The sequence below is a fragment of the Mus caroli genome, chromosome 19 (assembly GCF_900094665.2).
Source record: "Mus caroli chromosome 19, CAROLI_EIJ_v1.1, whole genome shotgun sequence".
NCBI classification, from domain to species: Eukaryota; Metazoa; Chordata; class Mammalia; order Rodentia; family Muridae; genus Mus; species Mus caroli.
In genome coordinates this window covers 35,408,050-35,431,512 of record NC_034588.1, presented here as the reverse complement: position 1 = coordinate 35,431,512, position 23,463 = coordinate 35,408,050, and the positions used below count along the sequence as shown (strand labels likewise).

Here is a 23,463-nt window from a genome sequence, read left to right as displayed (position 1 = left end):
AAAAAAAAAAACAACAAAAAAAAAGAATTTTATTTTGGGAATTTGAGAATTGGTTCAGTGGTTAAGAGCACTTGCTACTCCTGCAGAGGACCTGGGTTTGATTCCCAGCCTCCCACATGATAGCTTACAACCATCCATAACTCCAGTTCCAGTGGAGTTATCACCTCTTCTGGCCTTTGTTGGCATCAGGCACATGTGTGGTACATAGTCATGCATGTAGGCAAAATTCTCATGCACAAAATAAAAGTAAAGACATTTCTACTTTATCCATACCCCACTCCCCAGAAGACAGAATAAAGGAAGAATATACCTGACATTTGTGGGAAGCCACATGTGCCGTTGCAGAGTGGCAGTTGGCTACTGCTGGCCACCACACATACATAGGCAGTAAAGGTTCTATTGCCAAGATGAGGTTTTGAGAATTAACCAAAATTAACCAATCAGATGAGAGACAAGTTAACCAATCAGACGAGAGAGAAGTTAACCAATCAGATGAGAGAGAAGTTAACCAATCAGATGAGAGAGAAGTTAACCAACTTCAGATGTAGGCATGCAAATGAGGTGGTAAGCATAACCCAAGCACAACCAATCCGGGTGTGAGACACACCTCTCCTAGGCCTATATAAGCAGCACCAGTTCTGGGCTTGGGGTCTCTTCGCCTCTACATTCAAGCTCTCCCAATAAACCTGTGCGGAAGGATCCTGTTGCAGCGTCGTTCTTGGGTGCGCGCAAGAGGCATTGACTACTGGCATCTGCACACATGAGCATACACACACACACACATGCATGGTCAAAATTTGACTACACATTTTACCCAAATTAGACTAAAACTATTAAGTATCCAGGTAGTAATGGCTCACGCCTTTAATCCCAGCACTTGGGAAGACAGAGACAATTACAAACCAACCTGGTCTACAGAGCTAGTTAAGACAGCCAAGGCTATACAATAAAACCCTGTCTCAAGAAGAAAAGAAGACTATTAAGCTACATGTAAAGATGATTGATACCATAAAGGAATAGGAAAATGTAAATTAGAACTACAGTGAGTGGCTAGTGAGATGGTTAAAAACATTGTCTGCCTTTCCAGAGGACTCAGTTTCAGTTTCCATCACTCACATGACAGCTCATAACTTTCTTTCTTTCTTTCTTTCTCTCTTTCTTTCTTTCTTTCAATGATTTATTATTTATTTTTATTTTATGTACATTGGTGGTTTGCCTGCAAACACTTCCAAAAGGTTGTATCCTTTAAGATTTCCATTAGCAATGTATAAGGGCTTTTATTTTTCTCACACTTATCATTGTGAGAATTACAGTTCTTATCAAGGATGTGATGTTTCATTGTAGGATTTAAATTCATTTTAATTATTTGTCAGAAACCATTTAAGAGAGAAGAAAAGTTAACATGATTTTCGAAAGATGGCCCATCATTTTGCATGGCTGTGATGGATCAACTCTACAATTGCAAGGCTCGTAGAGAGATGACCTCAGAACTGATTCTTGTTACTGTGTCTTTCCTGTTATTGTTAAATAGCATAATGATCCACTCTATTGGACAGACTTTCTGCAGATCAATGAAGATGTGCTCTCTTGTAGTAAGGTTAGGTAGACAAATAGATGATTTTTTAATTCCTAGTAATGATTCTATAGAATTCCTAAAATTTGTACAAGTGATTTTTGAGCCCTCTATAGAAGGGCTGCAATTAGGGCTCTGTGAACCTTTAGCTGTCACTAGCTGATTGCTCTAGCATAGAAAGCAGGCTTGAAACACATTTACAACCAGGGACAACATTCCTCCTAGGCAGTTGAGAAACCATTATCTGATAACTAAGGTCCTAAACTGGAAATGGACAGCTTACTGTAGGTACAAGGACAAAGAATAAAATATTGTCTGGTTTATCTATACAAAACTTCAAAACTAATGAGACACGAGGCAGGTGATTTGCCTCTTGACAAAACCATGCAAACTTAAGACATAAGAATGATTGTTTTACCTATAGGAAGAACAACAACATGAACTAACCAGTACCCCAGAGCTCGTGTCTCTAGCTGCATATGTAGCAGAGGAGGGCCTAGTCGGCCATCAGTGGGAGGAGAGGCCCTTGATCTTGAGAAGATTATATGCCCCAGTACAGGGGAATGCCAGGGCCAGGAAGCAGGAGTGGGTGCGTTGGGGAGCAGGGCTGGGGGTGGGGGGATAGGGGATGTTCGGGATAGCATTTGAAATGTAAATGAAGAAAATATCTAATAAAAATAAAAAGAATGATTGTTTTAAGCTCTTAATGACCTGTGGGGCTAGTGGTAGATAATGAATGTTTAATTAGATAACTACTCTTAATGGAAATATATGTAAACGTCTCTGTTGTAAGTTCTTATTCAATTTATGATTTGAATTTTTATTTGAACTTGTGAACTTTTGAAAACAGATGCTTGGAATACCATGTGACCAAGTATCCTGAGAAAGTGTGACAGAGAACAATGATAGTCAGGTTTTTCTCAATGGCATTAGAACGTGGTTCCCCTTTTCCTTTCTCCTAGAAATAAATATTAGAGTCTGTTTTCAAAGTGAGTGATTCTTTCTGCGGAGTGTTGCTTTCTCTACCTGACAAGGTGCTAGAGAACGCTCAGCCTCAGGTGGGGCTGAGAAGGGCCTGGGACTTAACAATTGGCTACTAACTGCTAGAGGCCTGGGGCTTCCAGCCTCAGAATAACTTAGTCAAGAAAGGTGAATGATATTAATAGTAAGCAAGTTTTACTTTCGCAAAACCAACTTTGCCCCCTCGAGGGTTCTCCCCAATACATCCCCCTTGATGCTTTCCAGAGAGAATTGGTGCTAGGGCAAGATCCCAGCAATTGTAATTTTTATTTTATGTGTATGTGTGTTTTGCCTGCATGTAAATCAGTGCACCTCAGTACACAGAGATGTTCACAGAAGACAAAAAGGGGCATAAGATTCCCTAGAACTTTGAGTTATAGAAAACTGTGAGCTGGGGCTGGAGAGGTGGTTCAGAAGTTGAGCACTGGCTGCTCTTCCAGAGGATCCAGGTTCAACACAGCACCCACAAGGCAGCTCAGACTGTCTGTTCACCCCAGCTCCAGGAGATTCAACATACAGGCATACAGGCATGGATGGCTGGCTGGTAAAAGCACTTACTGCTTTTCTAGAGGACCAGGATTCAGTTCCCAGTACCCAAATGTCATCAATAATTAAATACATAAACAGAATGTGATATGGTAGATATATATAAAGGAATAATTTAATATACATCAAGAAAATGACTGTTATAGGATAAACTAAAAACACAACCAAAAAAAATCTAGATCAAAGAAGCCAAATACTTAAGAGCACATATTGTAAATCAACTTATGTAAATTATCCAGGAGAAGTTAATCTGCAGCGCGAGATGCAGGTCAGGAGCTGCCTTAGCTTCCGTCAGGACTGAAGAAACGTGAACAGTGTGATAAAAACACTCAGACACTGTGATGGCTGCACAACTATAAATGTACTAATAACCACTGAATCCCATGTTAAAATGGGTAGAGCCTACAGGTAGTATACACATTATATTAACACAGTACCAGACACTTAGCCTCACAAGACGAATACACACTGGTCTTCTGACAAGGTAAAAGAAGATACAACTTCCAATGTAATTTATCAGAAACAAAAAGGCAGAGATAAAGGAATAAAAGCCAGGAAAGATAAAACAAAAAGTTTCAAAATAATATTAAAAGAAATATTTGCTAATAATTTACAGCATTGGCAAAATATAGAACACCAAAAGATAAGAAATAACTTTCAGTGGTCTCACTTTAATAAAAAGTTAAAATTATCTCTTGAAAAAACTCAGGCAAAAGGGGTTATATGATATTTCTACCAAATTCTCAAAACATAGATTATTTGTACCAAATTATTATTATTATTATTATTATTATTATTATTTGGTGGTTTTTCGAGACAGGGTTTCTCTATGTAGCCCTGGCTGTCCTGGAACCCACTTTGTAGACCAGACTGGCCTCAAATTCAGAAATCCACCTGCCTCTGCCTCCCGAGTGCTGGGATTAAAGGCGTGAGCCACCACACTCGGCTTTCTTTTATTTTTAATTACATGTGTGCACAAGAGCCTGGGCAAGGGTATCTGTGTATGTAGTCTCCATGGAAGCCAGAAGAGGGCACTGTATCCACTTGAGCTTGAAGTCACATTACAGGAGGTTGTGAGCTGCCCTACTTGGGAGCTAGAACCAAACTCAAGTTTCTACATGTAGCATGCATGTGTATGCACCACACGTGAACAGTGCCCACAGAGCCTAGACTTGAATCTCTGGGCCTGGAGTTACAGAAGCTGGAAGCTGCCATGTGGGTGCTGGGACTCAAACCTGGGCTATCTGGAAGAAGAGTCAATGCTCTCAACTGCTGAGCCATCTCTCCAGTCCTTATTATAGATTACTCTTGATAAAATGTCAAACCAAACTGTTTTGAAATCAGAAACAAGACAAGGATGCTACCATATCTACTTCTATCCATTATATTGAAGGTTCTTATTTAGCAAAATCAGACAAGAAAAAGAAATAAATGATAGAAAGATTGGAAAGGAAGAAGCAAAAGTCATAATTACAAATAAAACAAAATCAGCTTTTGATCCATCAACAGCAGCTGGAAATGTAAAATTTAGCAAAGTACAACAACAAAGAAAAAAATACAAGTAAGTTAACTTGGAATGAATCTAACAAAATTTTATAAAACTTATTTGCATCAGGTGTAGTGGTGCAGGCACTCATGAAGCAGAAGCAGACAAGGCCAGCCTTATGAACAGTGAGTTCCATGCCATCCAGGGCTAGGTAGAGAGACCCTACCTCAAAAAGCAAACAAACATATCTTAATGGAGAAAATTAAATGGCCATACTGAAAAACATTAAGGATCTAGAAAGAGGGCCAGGGAGACAGTTTGGCATGTAAAAGCTCTATAGATCCTACAGCAGAAAGATCACAAGCTTGTAGCAAGTCTAGACGACATACAGTGAGTTAGGGTGGGCAGCCTAGTGGGCAAACAGTGAAACCAAGGAAGACAAGTCAGAACAGCAACTGCTGTTCAGAGGTAAACACAAATGTTGGCTAGTCCATGGCTGTGTTTCAACTGAGTGGGCACAAGAGATTTCTGAGGCTGGACAAAGGGTTCATCTGTGCATAATGTATATAGTGATAATTCATATATTACCTATTAAATGGTTTAAAAAACGTAGTTACTTATGTGCATGTATATGTGTAAAGTTTGCATAAACGGGGGCTGGAACATTGTTCCTTCCATCCATCAACAATGCATATGTATGTGTATGCATAAGATTAGTGAGGGGGGGTTGGTACACTGTTCCCTCCACCCATCAATCAACTATATATACATATGTGTGTGTGTGTGTGTGTGTATGTATATATAGTTGTAAAGCTTGTCTGGGTGTGTGCTGGAGCTTGCTCCATCACCAATTGTGTGGATAGGTGTGTGTATGTGTATGTATAAAACATTTGGAGCTTGCTTGTTGGAGCTTTGCTCTAAACATTCTATGTGCGAATGTGTATGTCTGTCTGTAGTTATGTATGTATGTATTGTGTATCTATGTATATATGTATGCATGTATGTGCGTATATATTTGTGTATATGAAGTTACAGGACTCTGCCTTTTGTTTCATACACTCGTGTGCATGTGTGTGTGAATTTTCTCTTTCCTTCTCTTTCTTGCCGGCCCCAAGTATTAAAAGAGGTCATAGTTTTTCTGCTGGCCACAGGGAGTTCCAGCCCCAGTAAATTAAGCTTTGTTTGATAAGTAACTTCTCTAATCGCTGGCTGCCATTGACAAAAGGCACTGTAGGTATCTGGATCCCTCCCCCTCCCCCATCAGCAGCTCTAAGCACTGACCCCCAACAACTGCCTGTCTCAGTCTATCCAGCACATGGAAGCCAAAGCCAGCCATTGGCACTATACCACATGGGCCACTCTTTTTCTGCTTCCTAATTTAGGCATAAATATCTGAGCCAAGATTGATAAACACCTCATGATTTTATATACCCCTCTTAGGGTTATTTTGCATATATATCAACATTTATCTCACACATCACATTCAGGTACTCACTTGTTCAGGGGTCGGGGGAACACAGGTTTAAAAGATGCTGGAGGCAGAGGCCTGCCTGGTCTAACACAGTGAGTCCCAAGCCAGACAGAGAGACCCTACCTCAAACAACAACAAAAATCAAAAATCATGACTTCATCTTCAAGTTTGTTCCAGAAGAAGCTGATCTGCTAAGAATACATCAACTTCCTTAACTTTGTTCCTAAATTTCCCTGAAGACTAGAAGACCCAAACGAATGTGTTAGAGAAACTACATAACTGATTCCCAGAAGCCTGAGGTACTGTCTCTTTAAAGTCCAGTACACTGGCTATCCTGCAGTATTTTGGATTAAAAATCTGGCACAAAGATTGCTTACATTCTTTCCAAGGCTCAATTATTTTTCATTTGAAAAAGACTTTCAGTGGACTACACACACACACACACACAAAGAACTTTTCTGCAAGAAAGTTTAAAAAAAATTAATTCTTATGTGTTTTCTTTTTCAGGCTGTTTCTAGATCTTTGACACTATTACAAATTTTAAAAAATAAAAAAGAATAAAGAATTTTTTAACACACAGTTCTTAACCACACAAAGTATGTTCAGAGCTCAGAAACATTAAAAAAGTAGAAAAAGTCATCCCTTATTCTTTGTCAAAGAACAGAAATTACAGTCAGACTTGACAGCACACACCTATAATCCAAGCATGAGGGAAATGGAGGCAGGAGGATGCCAATTTTAAGATCACCCCCTTCCACAGAGGCAATGTGAGGCTAACCTGGCTAAGTGAAACACTTGAGAACCTGTGTCAAGACAGAACCAACCAACCACGGCCGACGGCAACACTGACAGTGAAACCTGTCACTTTCCTGGACTTTGAAAGCTGGTGTGAGGGCTCCTGCTTGTGGCCTGATCACTTGGGAAGCTGATAAGGGCGATCGATCCTTATGAGTCTGAAGCTCCTCGGCTAAACAATGAGCTTCAGGACAGTCTAGGTTACAAAGTCAGGTTCTAGCTGTTTTGTTCTGTTTTAAGAATTTTAGCTGGACATGGCAGTGCACGCCTTTAATCCTACCACTCAGGAGGCAGACAGATAAATCTCTGAGTTCAAGACCAGCCAGGTCTACAAAATTCCAAGACTTTGTCTTGAAAAAACAAAACCAGTAAGCGCTGCAGAGACCTAATACTGTAACCAAATCAAAGGTTACTCATAATGGGACTGGAAAGACGACTCAGGGTTTGACAGTGCTTCCTGCTCTTCCAGGAGACTCAACCCCAGCTCACATTGGCAGCTCACAACGGCCTCTAACTCCAACTCCACTGTAGCTGTTCTGGTCTTCTCCAGTATACAAAGACACACAAATGCACAGAAAGTTCTTCCTCAAGCCTGAGTGAAGGGAAAGGATGCAGAGGAGAGGATAAAATACACTACAGTGTCTTTATGAAACCCACCACTGTGTACAGTGAATACACACAGCTAAGATACTTCCATGGTCAGTGTTCTTACACGAATGTGGCCGGCCACAAGCCTTCTCAAGTGAAATGCACACTTTGAGGCAATGGTGCACTTGTAAGCATCTTTCTCAGGCAGCTAACTGCAGTTTCCTGTAAGTCTCATACTCAATGACCTCACCACTTTCCAGAGACACTGATGACTCCGATACTGTCACCTGCCATGATCACACCTAATAAGCATTTGTGAAAGTTGATTTCAAATTACACTAATCTTGTTCCTGTGCTCCATCCAGCTATCAAGAGGCTAGACACTCACTTCATTCCCCATTTTTTCCATCTTACACATTGCTAAAATGCCCTCTTTAAACATTCCAAAAGAGTCAGGGTGGTGGTGGCAAACACCTTTATCCTAGCACTTGGGAAGTAGAGGCAGGTGGATCTCAAAGCCAGCCTGGTCTCCAGAGCAAGTTTCAGGACAGACGGGGTTATACAGAGTAACCCTGTCTGGGAAAGCAAAAGCAAAACAAACAGTTCAAAGGAAAAGTGATTTTCTTCCCTTTCTAGGATAAAGCTCAGTTGTACTCACATTAGGAAGTCACCTTTAACATATGTTCTCTCTCTTTTTTTTTTTTTTTTTTTTNTTTTTCGAGACNGGGAGACAGGGTTTCTCTGCCCTGGCCGTCCTGGAACTCACTTTGTAGACCAGGCTGGCCTCGAACTCAGAAATCCGCCTGCCTCTGCCTCCCGAGTGCTGGGATTAAAGGCGTATGCCACCATGCCCAGCTATGTTCTTTCTCTTAAAAATTTTTTTTGTAATGTGTCTAGGTGTTTTGTCTACATTGTGACTGTGTACCATATTTGTACCTGGAACCCAGCAAGGCCAGAAGAGTACATCAGCTCTCCTGGGACTGGAGCTATAGTTGTGAGGGGCTAAGTGGATACTAGGAATAGAATCTTAGTTCCCGAGAAGAACAGCCAATGCTTTTAATTGTTGGCCATCTCTCTAGGGTGGGGTAGGGGACAGACAGACACACATTGACACTGTTAGGGTTATCATTGCTGCAATGAAACGCCACAAGCAATATAGGCAAGGAGGGTTTATCTGTCTTACACTTCCACATCTCTATGCATCATCAAATGAAGTCAGGGTCAGACCTCAAACAGAGCGAGAACCTGGAGGCACAGCTGATGCAGAGGGTACAGAAGAGTGCTGCTTACTGGCTCCATGTTGTGCTTTCTCTGGGCCTTACTCTCCATGGCTTGTTCAGCCTGCTTTCTTATAGAACCTAGGACCACCAGCCCAGGATAGTCCCACCCACAAGGGTCTTAGTCTGCCAACATAATCACTAATTAATAAAATGCCCTATAGACATGCCTGCAGCCCAATCTTAGGGAGCCTAAGATTTTCTCAACTGAGGTTCCCATCTTTCAAATGTCTCTTGCTGTGTCAAGATGGCATAAACCTAGCCAGTACAGAGACAGAGAAACAAAGACACAGAGAGACAGACACGGAGACCAAGGGAGACTGATTTATTTGATGTGTATGGATGTTTTGCCTGCATGTATGTCTGTGCACCATGCTGAGTGTCTGGTGCTCACAAAGGCCAGAAGAAGGCATTAGATCGTCTGGAACTAGAGTTACAGATGCTTGTGAGATAGATGCCTGTGTGAGCTGAGAACAGACCTCAAGCTGGGTCCCTACAAGAGCAGTGCAAGCGCAAGCGCACTTAACTGTTGAGCGACCTCTTCTGATCCCCACAGCTTACAAGTTGTTAACTCAATAGTCTATGTCTAGAGAAAAAAATTTAAAAGATACAGTTCTTAATTTCAGGCAGTTTAGAACTTAACAGAGACATATATACAAGCAATTGTGTTTGTAAATTTCAACACTGACTTTAGCTCATCAATTCTCAAACTTGGTTAACTGTTGTTACTGCCACAATCTAGCTATGAGCAGCATACAGAGGGACGCACAGATGGACAGACAACTCTGCACCCTTGGCATTTCGCATCCTTTTTTGTTTCCTTCCATCCACAGCAACACACCTAACGGCTTCTCTGACTCTTCCTTAACCCAAGGAATTCCTTACAAAATACAGTAAAGGCCTAACTTTCCATCCACACAAGTAGTTTTATGTCATTTCACTTTCCTCAAAAGGAAAGTCGGGTTTCAAAGTTTACCTTTACAACGTTTCATTAAAGTCCAATGACATAAACGTATGACCCACTTTACTGGCTATCTCATCTAACAAAAGCTAAGAGTCTTACTTAGTACTTCTTACATTAACCTACACTACACTTTAGTAACACCAACACGCACCTCCCCTACTCTAGCTGACTCTAGTCCTTGGTGTCTCAAGTTCGAAACCATCTGCCACACTGCTACAAGTCACTATTCTGAAACACAGTCCAAAGCATGTTTAGCTTTTGTTTGTTTTGCTGTTGTTTTTGAAGAGGAGGCTCCTAAGCCTCTGGCTCAGATGGTAGAATGCTTGCATGAAGCTCAGAAACACATTAAACCAACATGGCAGTACACATCTGCATTCTTGGGTCTGAGGAAGAGGCCACAAAAGATCAAGATGTCCTCAGCTCCAAGATGATGTCAGCTGAGCTATATGAGACTCCTTCTTCCCAACTCAAAATTATTAACCACTAATAAAAGTTCCTTTGTTCACTGGAGAGTAGAGGCACAACCTAGTAGTAGTCCAGGCCTGTAATTACAGAAACTCAGGAGGTAAGGAGGAGGACTGATGGGTTCAGAGCTAGTCTGGACAAATTACTGAGAACCTACCTTATAATAAATGAAGGTTAGAAATGCATTTTAGTTGTGAGAACCTTGCCTAGCATGTATGAGAGTCTGAACCAATCCCCAAGGCTGAGGAAAAGCTGATCAGTGTACTACAGTCATCCTCATGGGACAGACTCAACTAACTTGGTCATGTAAATTTAGTTCCTACCTGCGTGGTTCTGGTTTGCCCGTTACTTCATGTACCTCATGGCCAATCATACTGACAAGTATTGTGCTGTACAAAACAAAAGCCCAGTCCTCATCCTCTAGTAAGAAGTCAAGCTTGCTTTTAGTGAAGAATTTCCTCATTTTATACTCCAAAGTTCATCTCTTGCTTTGAAGCTGCTATAGCCTCTTTTATAACACTAAATGGGGACTATTTTAAACACTGATTTTATAGGATATCGATATCTTGTTGTTGTGGTGTGTGTTATGATGATGGATTTCTTCCTCAGTCACTCTCCACATTATTTTTGAGATGGGGTCTCTTAGAGGTTGCACTTGGAGCTCACCAATTCCACTAGGCTCACTAACCAGAGAATTCCAGGGATCTATCCATGTCTGCCTCCCACAGTACTGAGATTTTGTATTGGTGCTGGCTATCAGAACTCAGCATATTGAGTAGCACGCACTTTACCAACTGAACCATCTCCCAGCCCTACCCTTAAGTATTTGTTCGTTGTTTTTTGAGACCAGGTTTGTGTAGCTCTGGCTGTCCTGGAACTTGCCTTGTAGACCAGGCTACCCTTGAACTCACAGAGCTCTGCCTGCCTCTGCTTCCTAGTGATGAGACTAAAAAAAAGTATTTATCACCATGGCCCTGCCCTTAAGTTGTTAAATAAAATGTCTTATCTATTTTCCTAATGCACAGTGTACATAATAGACCCCAATAAAATTGTTGAACAAATAAGAATCGCACACTAGCTAGTAAGAACTGTGTGTGTGGGTTAGGCATGGTAGGGCCTATCTACAATCTCAGTACTCACGTGGTGGAAGTTCTAAGCTAGTCTGCACCATTTGCCTAGATCCCATTTCATCCCAAGTCCTACGAAGAACTGACTTATCTCTGTGGTTCTAGAAGGCATATCAAAACTATGATGTGTGCTTCAACATGAAGAACACTGTACTGATGATACCTTTAGCTGGCTGCCTTGAGAAAGTGAACTCAGGTTGAAACAATTCAAACAGAGTAAGTAACCATTCAGTAAACCCTCAAAATCCACCCCCAGGCTCTGCTCTCCTTGGTAATGCTGGGTTTCATTGATATTTTGCTAATGTGTGAAATTCCAACTGTAACCAAAGATATCTTGAATTTCCTATATGGTGTTGTGCTTCTACAAAATGAACAACTAAATTGCCAGACAGTGTTTTAATGATCTTAATAAGAACAAAAGAGTCTTAGCTCCTTGCTGAAGTAAGTGACTGGCTATCATTTCACCCTAAGCATGGTATAATGGCTACCCTTCACTCAGGACAGTTCTGAGTTACTGGAGCTACAAGGCAGTACTGGCTTTACTTTTTGTTTTTGGTGTTATTCTGTTTGAGATGAGCGCTTACTGTGCCCTTTGGGCCAATTTAGAGATCTTCCTGCCTCAGCCTTCCAAATAGATGGCACTAAAGGTGCCACTACCACACTCTGACGTGCCAGTTTTGAAAACCAATCCCTATCTAGTATTCCTGACCCTATCTTTGTGCTTTGGGAATTACATTACAAAGACAGGCACCATCCTCCAAGTGTGTGTTTAATTATCATGCTGATTATCTTGTACAATAATGACAAAAATATCATTCATCTTTAGATAGAAACCCCATAGGAAAACAACAGCATCAACCAACCAGACACCCCAGAGCTCCCAGGGACTAAACCACCAACCAAAGAGTACACATGAAATGACCCATCACTCCAGCCACATATGTAGCAGAGGATGGCCTTGTTGGGCATCAATGGGAGGAGAGGTCCTTGGTCCTGTGAAAGCTTGATGCCCCAGTGTAGGGGAATGCCAGGTTGGGGAGGCAGAAGTGGGTGGGTAAGTTGGGGAGCACCTTCATAGAAACAGGGCGGGGAATGAGATAGGGGGTTTGCAGAGGGGAAACAGGGAAAGGGGATAACATTTGAAATGTAAGTAAAGAAAATATCCACTAAAAGAAAAAAAAGGAGAAAGAAAGAAAATCTTTGGAATAAATACCCAGTTCCGAATAACAAATCCCTTATTTTTCAACATTAGCTGTCTCTTTAATTCTCAGTAATACTAATAGAGTAAAAAGTCAATTGGGGTCAGGTGTGCTGGTGCAGGCCCTTAAACCTAACACTGGCAGGCAGAGGCAAATGGATCTGTGAGTTAGAGAACGTGTCTAAAAACAAAACAAAACAAAACAAAACACACAAGTCACTTAGTGAGGTAAGAGTGCTTACTACCAAGCCTGATGACTTTAGCTTGATCTCCAGGTGCAGACGATGGAGCAAGACTTGCCCAGGTGTCCTCCGACCTCCACATATGCTTTATGGCCTATCCTAGAGTTCATCCACACAAGCACAAAGTTTTAACAGTCAAATAGAAGTAGGAAGTCGGTGAACCACGAAAGTAAAAAAAGCAACTGAAATTTAATTCTTCAGGGGAACTCTCTATTGATACTACTTTAAAAGGTCACTACAGTGAAAAACAGAATATAGAAACTGTTAAGATGGGCACCTTACATATTTGAAAGTTTTGTTTGTTTGTTTGTTTTTCAAGACAGGGTTTCTCTGTGTAGCCCTGGCTGTCCTGGAACTCACTCAGTAGACCAGGCTAGCCTCGAACTCAGAAATCTGCCTGCCTCTGCCTCCCGAGTGCTGGGATTAAAGGTGTGCACCACCACTGCCTGGCATATTTGAAAGTTTTATAACTACTTTAGAATTAAATTTCTCCACAGCATGTTTTTGATCATAAACAATGAATTTTTTACTCATGAGTAAGAGAGGTTTAAATATCATTTGATAGAGTTAAAGTTAGTAAGAGAAATATTCCCTTTTTAGCTCTGGAACTCAAGTAAGAATATGTTGTATAAAACTCTATTACATTTATCTTACTTTTGTTTGTTTGCTTTGGAGACAGGGTCCCCTGTATCACTAGCTGGCTTTGAACTTGCTATGTAGCTAAAGCTAACCTTGAACTATTGGTCCTCCTGCTTCCATCCCTCTCTAAGTGCAGGGACTACAAAAGTGTGTGTCACAACTGGTTGTCTTACTTTTTCTATTAATTTTTCAAATACGTACTTTTTAATTTAAACCTTTATTTATGTATTTATTTATAATCTATTTTAAATGTAGGAGTGCTCTGTCTGCATGTACACCTACATGCCAGAAGATGGCATCAGATCCCTTTATAGATGGTCATTACCATTTGGTTTCTGGGAATTGAACTTAGACCTGAGCAGTGTTTTTAACCTCTGAGCCATCTCATGAGCCCTCAAATATGCACGTCTTAAAAAAAGATTTATTTTTACTTTACGTGTATGAGTGTTTTGCCTGCATGTATATATGTGCAACATGTGTGTGCTTAATTGCCCCTACAGACGGTTGTGAGCCACCATGTGGGTACTGGGAACCAAATCCAAGTCCTTTGCAGAAACAGCAAATAGCTCTTACCTGGTAAGCCATCTCTCTAACCCCTCATACAGGTACATTTTGATCCCCAGATTTACCCAAATCAGCCTGTAGAGCCTAAACCAAAATTACAGTGCTGCACACTGTTGGCCCCAGCACTCAGGAGGCAGAGGCAGGCAGGTGGCTCACTGTGAATGTGAGGCAATCTTGGTCTATACCGTGAGTTCCAGGCCAGCCAAGCTGTACAGTAAGACTCAACATTTAATTTTTTTAAGTTAATTTTGAAAGAATGAAGACATTAAAAGAAGCTACCTAAAGAATAGAACAAGTTGAAAGACATAGTCCATAGATGCACCCTGAATGCCGCAGGTCAAGGTACTAGCTAAATTATTATCAAGGGCTAATTTCAACCTACCTATCATTCACTCTTCCCAGCAAGTCTTTCTCTCTAAACCTCCTCACATTCATTCTCTAGCAGCAGCTCACGTTTGTGATCACGGTTCCATGCCTCCCAGGCTCCATCTTCCTCATTACCTGAGTAACAACAGTGTGGACAAAGCAATTAGCTTTGTTTTATTTCATAATCTAAATCTCCTCCTCCCAACCCACCCCCACCCCTAAAAGCTGTTACAGTTCTTGAACATGTTTTTTCAGTAAAAAAAAAAAAAAAAAAAAAAAAAAAAATTTTTTTTTAAGTTGCCATGGCTGAAAACCAAATTTGGAAGTCTGATGGATAGGGCACTCATGTATCACAGTATTTGAGGAAATATAAGAAAATAGTAGCCAAATGGTAGTGGGCACGCCTTTAATCCCAGCACTCTGGAGGCAGAGGCAGGAGGATCTCTGAGTTCCTGGCCAGCCTGGTCTACAAAGCAAGTTCCAGGATAGACAGGGTTACACAAGAAAATCCCATCTTGGGATGGGGTTGGGATTGGGGTAGGGGATGGAGAAAGAAAGGAAGGGAGGGGGAGGAAGGGAGGGAAATAATTTGATTTAAAAACTATCATGTTCATTCAGGTCCCTCAACAACTGGAGTGGGGGCTGTCCCTGACTTTGTTGCCTGCCTGTGGATCCTGTTCCCCCAACTGGGCTGCCTGGTCTGGCCTCAGTGAGAGAGGATGTTCCTAGTCCTGCAGAGACTGACTGTGGGGGGTGCTGGGAGAGGAATGGGGGTGGGGGTGATACAAGGGGCTCCTCCTCAGATGAGGAGGGGAGGGGGAATGGGGAAAGGAGCTGCAAGAGAGGGAGACTGGGAGGAGAGGGGGAGCTGATATTATGATGTAAAGTGAATACATAGATTAATTTTTAAAACTATCATGCTCAGTTCCAAATGTTTTAATCTATGTGGGGTTATGGAAAGACAGAAATATATTCTAACATAAAAAATACACAACATGAAATTCAAATAAAAAAGGAATTGAAAAGCCAAATTCAGGGCTAACTAAACACATGATTATCAAGTTCACCCTAAAGTAGCCAGCTTGGTTTCCTAAGGTAAACTTCTCTTAATTGCAGGAAAGAGTTTGCTGAAAAACCAGACAGTCACATGGGTTTCCCCCTCTTAGCCACAAAAATGAGTTCAAGAAAGGCTGAAGCAGCAAATTTCCGTGGGATATGAGCCATGGTCTGTGCAGAACTTCAGAAGGGAGGGAAATTAACATGCTTGTTGATACTCTGTAAAACAGTACAAAATGCTGCTGCAGCAGGGAACCCAGGAAGATCTTACAAGCTAAAAGCTTTCCTTAAAGCAGACAAACACAGTCTAAACAGCATAAATAACAGACTCTTCCCATTAATTAAAAGAAAGCTGAGATTAAGTATGCAGACAGGAATTTTCAAGCTTGTAAAATGCTATATTTTGGATTTCTCCGTCTGTTCTCTATTGCTCTCTGTTTCTGACAATAAGCAGATCTGACCACACTTTAATCAAAGAAGTACCATGAGCTGTATCTGTGTGCTGTGTTTTCATTCAGTTACCACCCAGGGAGACCAGTCCGTCAGTCAGCTAGGTGAAGCACTGCTTTCCAGTGATTACTGTCCAAGAACCATCATCAGAATGGTGGGGGCTGCGGTTACCAGCTTCAGAGTCTCGGGAGATTCTGTCTACACTCTACTGAATCCAGAAATCTTCACTTAGAAACAAAACAATTCACTCTTGATAACTCTCCCTCCAAGTAATTGTCAAGTTTAAGAACCACTGCAAGCTGGGCGTGGTGGCACACACCTTCAATCCCAGCACTCAGGAGGCAGAGGCAGCGGATTTCTGAGTTCGAGGCCAGCCTGGTCTACAGAGTGAGTTCCAGGACAGCCAGGGCTACACAGAGAAACCCTGTCTCGAAAAACCAAAAAGAAAAAAGAAAAAAAAAAAAAAAAGAACCACTGCAAAGCTGAGGTGACTCAGTCTCAAAAGCTATCCTTTGACCTCCACACTCGTTCCACGGCATTTACATAAACACATACACAAAATAAATAGCTTGGTTTTGTTTTTTTAAAGTCAGTCAGTGGTGACAGTCAATGAACTATGCCCAAACATAGAACCTGAGTTCAGATATCCAACCCCAGTGATGAGCCTAGGTGAGCAGAGATAGACTATGACTCTCTGTCCATCCAGCCTACCCAAGAGTGACCCTCAGAGACCCTGTCTTACACAAACAAACAAAACAATGCTGGTGATGATGTGGAGAATGATAGAAGAAGACATCTGATACCAATCGCCTGGCCACCACAAGCAAGAGCATTAGCAAATGGATTCACTCACACACACACACACACAGAGAGAGAGAGAGAGAGAGAGAGAGAATGAAGGAATCTCAGCAGTAAGCCCCAAGCAACTCTCCGATAGCAGCACCTGGGATGGCTTTTCTTTCATGGAGCTGACAGAGCTGCGGAGGACCTGGGAGGAACGGCAGCCTCGGGAAAGACTTCTCTTTGCTTTTCTGAATACATTAGAGATGGAAACAGATGCACTGCCTCAAAGTTTCCAAATGTTTCTGCTCTTTCTAAAAACCTCCCATGACAACACAGTACCAAGAGTGTAAGTAAGCCAAGTTAAATTTTTAGCTTAATTTTATAATTAAGCTAAAAATTTGGCTTTACCTATCTATATTAGTATGTTCCCTAAAAAAAGATAAAAATACTTTAATCTTTCTCAACATTCCTTTTTATTCCTTCTTCAGTGTTTTTAATCTACCCTTCATTTCACCGTTTAAGAGTCCAGTTCAACATCCATCTAATCACACACGTAAGTGCATTCACACCGACGGTAATGCTTCCCCGGCGATACACAAACACCACCCCAGTCTTTTCCATTAAGTTGGTTAGGTTTCAGAGATACTATTTCTCTATAACATACACATCCTCCGAAGAAATTACAGTAGAAAAAGGCAGATCTAAAGCGAGAAGGCAGCAAATGTCTATAATCCCAGCGCTGGAGTAGATCTGCAGTTTGAGGCCAACTTAGGCTACACAAGTAGATGCTGGTTTATACTGTCTACATCTAAGAAACAGAACAAGAGATAGCTGGCGTTTAACATGATTATGCTAAGGTAGGCATTACAAAACAAAAAAAAATCTCACATCTTCATCAGAGATTTTACAGCCGAAGGGAGTGGTTCTTGGCATTTCTGTGGCAACCTTCTTATTTTAAAGATGGACAAAACAAAACCAAGCATGACTTTATTGCCAGCACTCAAGGGCAGAGGCAAGTGGATCTCTGTGAGTTCAAAGCCAGCTTGGTCTACAGACTAAGTTCCAGAACAGCCAGGGCTACAGAGAGAAACCCTGTCTAGAAAAAAAACAGAACAAAAACAGCATTTTTCAGATCCTTTTTTAACTCAGTTCACATCTGTAATATTTAGTAGATATTTGAGGTCTATTACTGTATGTGCAAAATAAAGCCATTTGTGTTTGAAAGTAAGAAAGTGTTTGTTTGAAAGACCCAAAAAAAAAATAGCTTAAAGTTATTTGATTTTTAAGAAACAGAAAATGGGCGCCAAAGAGAGCAGTTAGAGCACCTGATGGGTTTGTTTCTGGTTTGTTGTTGTTGTTGTTGTTGTTGTTTATGGACAAGTGTTACGCCTACATGTATAGATGTGCACCATGAACCATAGTTATGCGTGGTGCTTGCAGAGGCCAGAGAGGAGACTTTTGGATCCCCTGAAATTGGACATCATTGTGAGCCACCATGTGGGTGCTAGGAATTGTGGATGAACCTGGATCCTCTAGAAGGTCAGCCTGTGAACCACTGGACCATTTCTCTAGCCCCAAGAATTCTTACAGTAGACTCAGGTTCAGTTCCCAGAACCCACATGATGGCTTCACAACTAACTAACTATGACTCTAATTCCACAGGGTCAGCCATTCACTGTCTTCTGACTTCAACAGGCACAAGGCACCCAGGTGGCACACACACTTCTACGCAGGCAAAACAGTCATACACATAAAACAAAGTAAATAAACCTTTTTTAAAACATTAAAAAGGAAAGAGAAAAGTGAAGAAGGGTGGTTGGGGGCACAGATTGTTGAAATCTTTGAAGAACAAAGCCCAGCTGACACTAAACAAGGTTTTCATTCCTTTAAGATTGTCACTGTGGCTCATGTCTATAATATCAGTAACTTGGGAGGCTGGAACAGGAGGATCACCTATGAGCTCAAGGCCAGCCTTGGCTACATACTGAGTGCTAGTACACTATGAACTACAGAGTGAGACCCTGCAATTGACAGATGGATGGATGCATGGATTTGGGGGGGGGGGTAGGTAGTTAGACAATAACAGACAAACACTGAATCTGGTGGTATAGCCACGTAGGAAGTAGAATTAAGGGGACCAGGTATTGGAGGTTGGTCTGATGCTATGTATACAAAAGTTAAATTCTGAACCCCAAAATCTGGTTGCCCACAGACAAGAGAATTCTCATGTACACTGGCCTTTGTTGTGTAAACCTTGCTCCCTAATTCAAGGTTAACTGGTTAATAAAAGGTTAGAGCCTGTGATTGGGCAGTAGAAAGAGAAAGGCAGAACCTGAGGAACAAGTGAGGACTCTCAGGAGAGACCAGGGGGAGAAGAAAGGAGACAGAGAAGAGGCCAGGATGAGAGGAGATGGACCATGTACATGGCCATGGCCAGGTAAAGCGCATCCTAAGGACAAGCTGAGAGAACAGAATGCGCCCAGATGAGACTCCAGCAGCAAGTATCAAGGGACACATGCCTGGATGTAAATTAGAATAGCGTAAAACCTGACCACTCTAGGCTTATGGCTTGAAAATAAAATACCAAGATCTGTGTCTCTCATACAGGCTAGCTAGAATAAATAATTCACTTTACAGAATTAAAATTATTTGAGGCCATCCTCATTTACACAGCAATTTCCAAGGCAGTCTAAGACCCTATATCAAAATTATTATTATTATTATTATTTTTTTTTTTTTTTTTTTTTTTGGTTTTTCGAGACAGGGTTTTTTTTTATAGCCCTGGTTGTCCTGGAACTCACTTTGTAAACCAGGCTGGCCTCGGAAATCCGCCTGCCTCTGCCTCTGCCTCTGCCTCTGCCTCTGCCTCTGCCTCTGCCTCTGCCTCTCTCTGCCTCTCTGCCTCTCTGCCTCTCCTCTGCCTCTCTGCCTCTCCTCTGCCTCTCTGCCTCTCCTCTGCCTCTCTGCCTCTCCTCTGCCTCTCCTCTGCCTCTCCTCTGCCTCTCCTCTGCCTCTCCTCTGCCTCTCCTCTGCCTCTCCTCTGCCTCTCTGCCTCTCTGCCTCTCTGCCTCTGCCTCCCAAGCGCTGGGATTAAAGGCATGCGCCACCACGCCCAGCAAAATTAATTATTTTAAAAATGAAAAAATGTTTTAAATATTTTTTCTTCTCCCTGCTGAGCTGGTATACACAGAGTAGTACCAACTAATATACAAATTGCCATAAAATTCTTCCCACCATTGAATAAAAACAAGAATAAAGCTTTTTTGGTTTGTTTTGTTTTTTTGAGTCAAGGCCTCTGTCTGTATCAAGTTGGCCTCTAATTCACAGCAATCCTCCTGCCTCAGTTTCCCCAGTACTGGGAAAACTGGCGTGCCAACCATGAAGCTACTTTTGAAACATTTGTTATAGACTTTTGTCTAGTTAAGGGGAAGAAGTAGTAAAGGGTAAAAAAGAGAAACAAAGAGGATGAGGAGTGTCTTAGGGGTTGAGACACCGTGACCAAGGCAGCGCGGATAAATTGGGGCTGGCTTACAGATTCAGAGGTTCAGTCCATTATCAGCAAGGCAGGAAGCACAACACCATCCAGGCAGACATGATGCTGGAGGAGCTGAGAGTTCTACATCTTGTTCCAAGGCAGTCAGGAAGAGACTGACATTAGGCAGCTAGGAGGAGGGCCTCAAAGCTGACCCTTCCAGTGACCAGTGACACACTTTCTCCTGACAGTGCCACTCCCTGGGCCAAGTATATTCAAACCACCATGAATAGGTAGGACAGAACAGTATCAAACAAGTAGCAACTCAATGCAAAGAGAGACTGGCAGTCAGGAATCTAGATCTCTAACCCTAGTTACCACTAGCTAGCTGAGCAGCCTTCTTTGAAATACTGAGCTTCTTCATCTAGAGAACGAAGTAGGAGCAAGGTATTCCAAAGAATAAGAATCCATGTAAAAACAAGATGATTCCAAAGGGAACCCTCAGTAGGAACTACAGTTGATGACTGTACACAGACAACAATAATGACAATAGGGGCTGGTGAGATGGCTCAGTGGGAAAGAGCACCCGACTGCTCTTCTGAAGGTCTGGAGTTCAAATCCCAGCAACCACATGGTGGCTCACAACCATCTGTAATGAGATCTGATGCCCTCTTCTGGTGTGTCTGAAGACAGCTACAGTGTACATACATGTAATAAATGAATAAATCTTTAAAAAAGGGGGGGAGGCAGTTACTCTGCTCCTTCTATAATCAAATAATTAAAAAAATAACAACAACAATAATAACAATATATAATTTTTGAGTTGCTAGGACTATGGGTACTTACTGATTATTTTAAGGATTGGAAATTTGGTCACAATCACACACTTCAGAAAACAGTAAAGAAGAGACATGGAAGTGGCCAATGTAACCCAATTTGAATGGGTTATTCATGCCAGTGTTAGATGCTGCACACTCAGAGATGCATGTCACAGTGCCTGCCTTTAAGATGGCCAAAATGCAGCTAAGGTTTTGGCTAAAAGCCAAGGGAAAAATGTTCCTCGTTCTGCTCTACCCAAGACAAAGGAAGCCCCGGCGTCTAGAACCCCATACGCATCTTGACAGCTATGCACCCCATGTGCCCTCACTCATTCAATTCATTCATGTAAAAACTTCGGAAACTTAAAAACAGAAATTAGCTCTCAAGTACCTACATTTTGGGGACTAGTTTGTTAATATTTAAACCCAGTTATTTGGGACAGGAATATGGCTCAGCCAGGAAAGTACTTCCCATAAGTATAAGGACTTGCGTTCATATCCCAGGAATACACATAAAGGCTGGATAGGTGTGGTAGCCTGCCTGTAATCCCCACAGTTGGGAAGCTGAGATAGGGAACCCCCAGGTCAGGCTAGGTAGTCAGACTAGCCATGTGAGTGAACTCTGGGCTCAACTAAGAGACCTTGCCTCAATATATTAAGGTAAAGAGGGATGAAGGAAGACAATCCACACACATGTCAACATACAAAGGCACAAACATGCATACCACACACATACATACACAGCTGAAAAGAAAAACCCAGTTCTCTGATATATGAATAAGGTAGCCATAGGAGCAAAATCTAGCTATATGAAAGGTTAAAGAAAGTTCAAAATTTGGTGAAAACTTCTGCCTGTAGCTAATAGGACGAAAGCTCCTAATACAGATTTGTTCACAAATTGCACTATAGATCTATGTGTCTGTTTTCCTCTACTAGACAAATAAGAGACAATAAAGTCTCAACCTTGTCTATTCTCAATGCTTGGCACCAAGCAAGCACTCAGGGTACACTGGTTGGATTGGTGATCTCCAAAGCCCTTTCAGGTCTAAAGCCAACTGACACCTGACCAAGATATAGTTCGACAAAATGCTACAAGGTGTCAAAACACATATACTTTAAGTCACTCTGAAGCCTTGTATAATACTATCACTGAAAGATTTAAAAATATTTTTGTAAGTAGTTCATTCCTGTAATCTAGTATTTAAGAGACCAAGACAGGAAAATCAAAAGTTTGAGACCTGCCTGAGCCACATAGTGAGTTCCAGGCCAGCCTGGGCTATCCTGATAACCATCTCAGAAAAATAGCAACTAAACTAAAGTAAAAGAACAACATCAATATAACAAAATATATATTTGCGAATACAGACACAAATATAGATCTCATTTCTATTTACTTAACCCCATAATCTAATATAAAATTAGGATTTTTCTGTTCTTGATTTAAGAAACTATAAATTTATACAAGTAGGAAATACTAAAATAGAAAGACAAATAAGAAAGACCTATTACAGGCTGGAGAGATGGCTCAGTAGTTAAGAGCACTGACTGCTCTTCCAGAGGTCCTGAGTTCAAATCCCAGTAACCACATGGTGGCTCACAACCATCCATAACAAGATCTGACACCTCTATTGGAGTGTCTGAAAACAGCTTCAGTGTATTTACATATAATAAATAAATAAATCTTAAAAAAAAAAAGAAAGACCTACTACAATATAAAATGTACCTCATTGTGTACAAATAGGCACACAACTGTGTAACTTTCTAAACCAGAAATGCTGGGGACAACTGGAGCTAGGACTGTGTGTGGCTCAGCCTGGTGTGCATGCGACTTGTTTGTCAACACCAACTTGTTTTGTCAAAGCTTCCAATCCTAGAGGGTAGTAGTAGAAAGGTCAAGGTCCATCTTGATCAGCGACTTGGGCAAGTCAAGGCACACCCCAGCTACAAGGATGCTGTATTAGAAGAAAGTGTTTCTATTACTTCAGGTTATAGTTTAAAATCTCTGCAATGAATGAAAACAGGAAAAACTCTGAAAGATAAGATTTTACAAGTTGGAGATATTTGATTTGCCACGCAATAAACCACCACCACCAACAACAACAACCCAGAGTCAAAATCTACCTGACAAGACACTTGCTTTTCAGGAATGTGCAGTGTTCTGCCACGACTTCCCTATCCCTATTAGGCCAGAGGAGCCTCCATCTGGAATCTGCAAAGTCCAGCATCATAATTTAACTTTCAAGAATGTTAAATCACAGATAAAACATCACTAAAAATTAAAGTTACCCCAGCAATGTAGAGGGGCTGAGGAAAATCCCAACTGAGGTAGGGTAGGAGGGGGTTGAAGGCCAGCCTCAACTACACATAGCAGGCCCTTCTTGATGGGATATGAGGGAGAATGAAGTCTCTCCAGATAATTACAGTGTTCCAGCAATCCATACCCATAAAATACATGCTCCCAAACATAAAAACTCACATAAAAGTGAGTCAAATCTCACCCCCAACACACATACAGTGAGAGAGAGAGAGAGAGAGAGAGAGAGAGAGAGAGAGAGAGAGAGAG

The 23,463-nt window shown here is 41.5% G+C and overlaps 1 protein-coding gene across 3 annotated transcripts in view; it reads right to left on the bottom strand.

The window, feature by feature from the left end:
* The window catches only part of Tbc1d12 (TBC1 domain family member 12), a 74,320-nt gene that overhangs the window by 48,851 nt on the left and 2,006 nt on the right, over positions 1-23,463 (bottom strand). Inside the window, exon 2 of one of the 3 annotated variants that reach the window (XM_029472731.1) lies at positions 14,338-14,456. The exons of the other annotated variants lie outside the window; for them this stretch is intronic. Coding sequence (XP_029328591.1) covers positions 14,338-14,390 — 53 coding nt within the window. The 5' untranslated portion in view covers positions 14,391-14,456. The remainder of the gene's footprint in view (positions 1-14,337; positions 14,457-23,463) is intronic. 3 annotated transcript variants of the gene reach the window in all.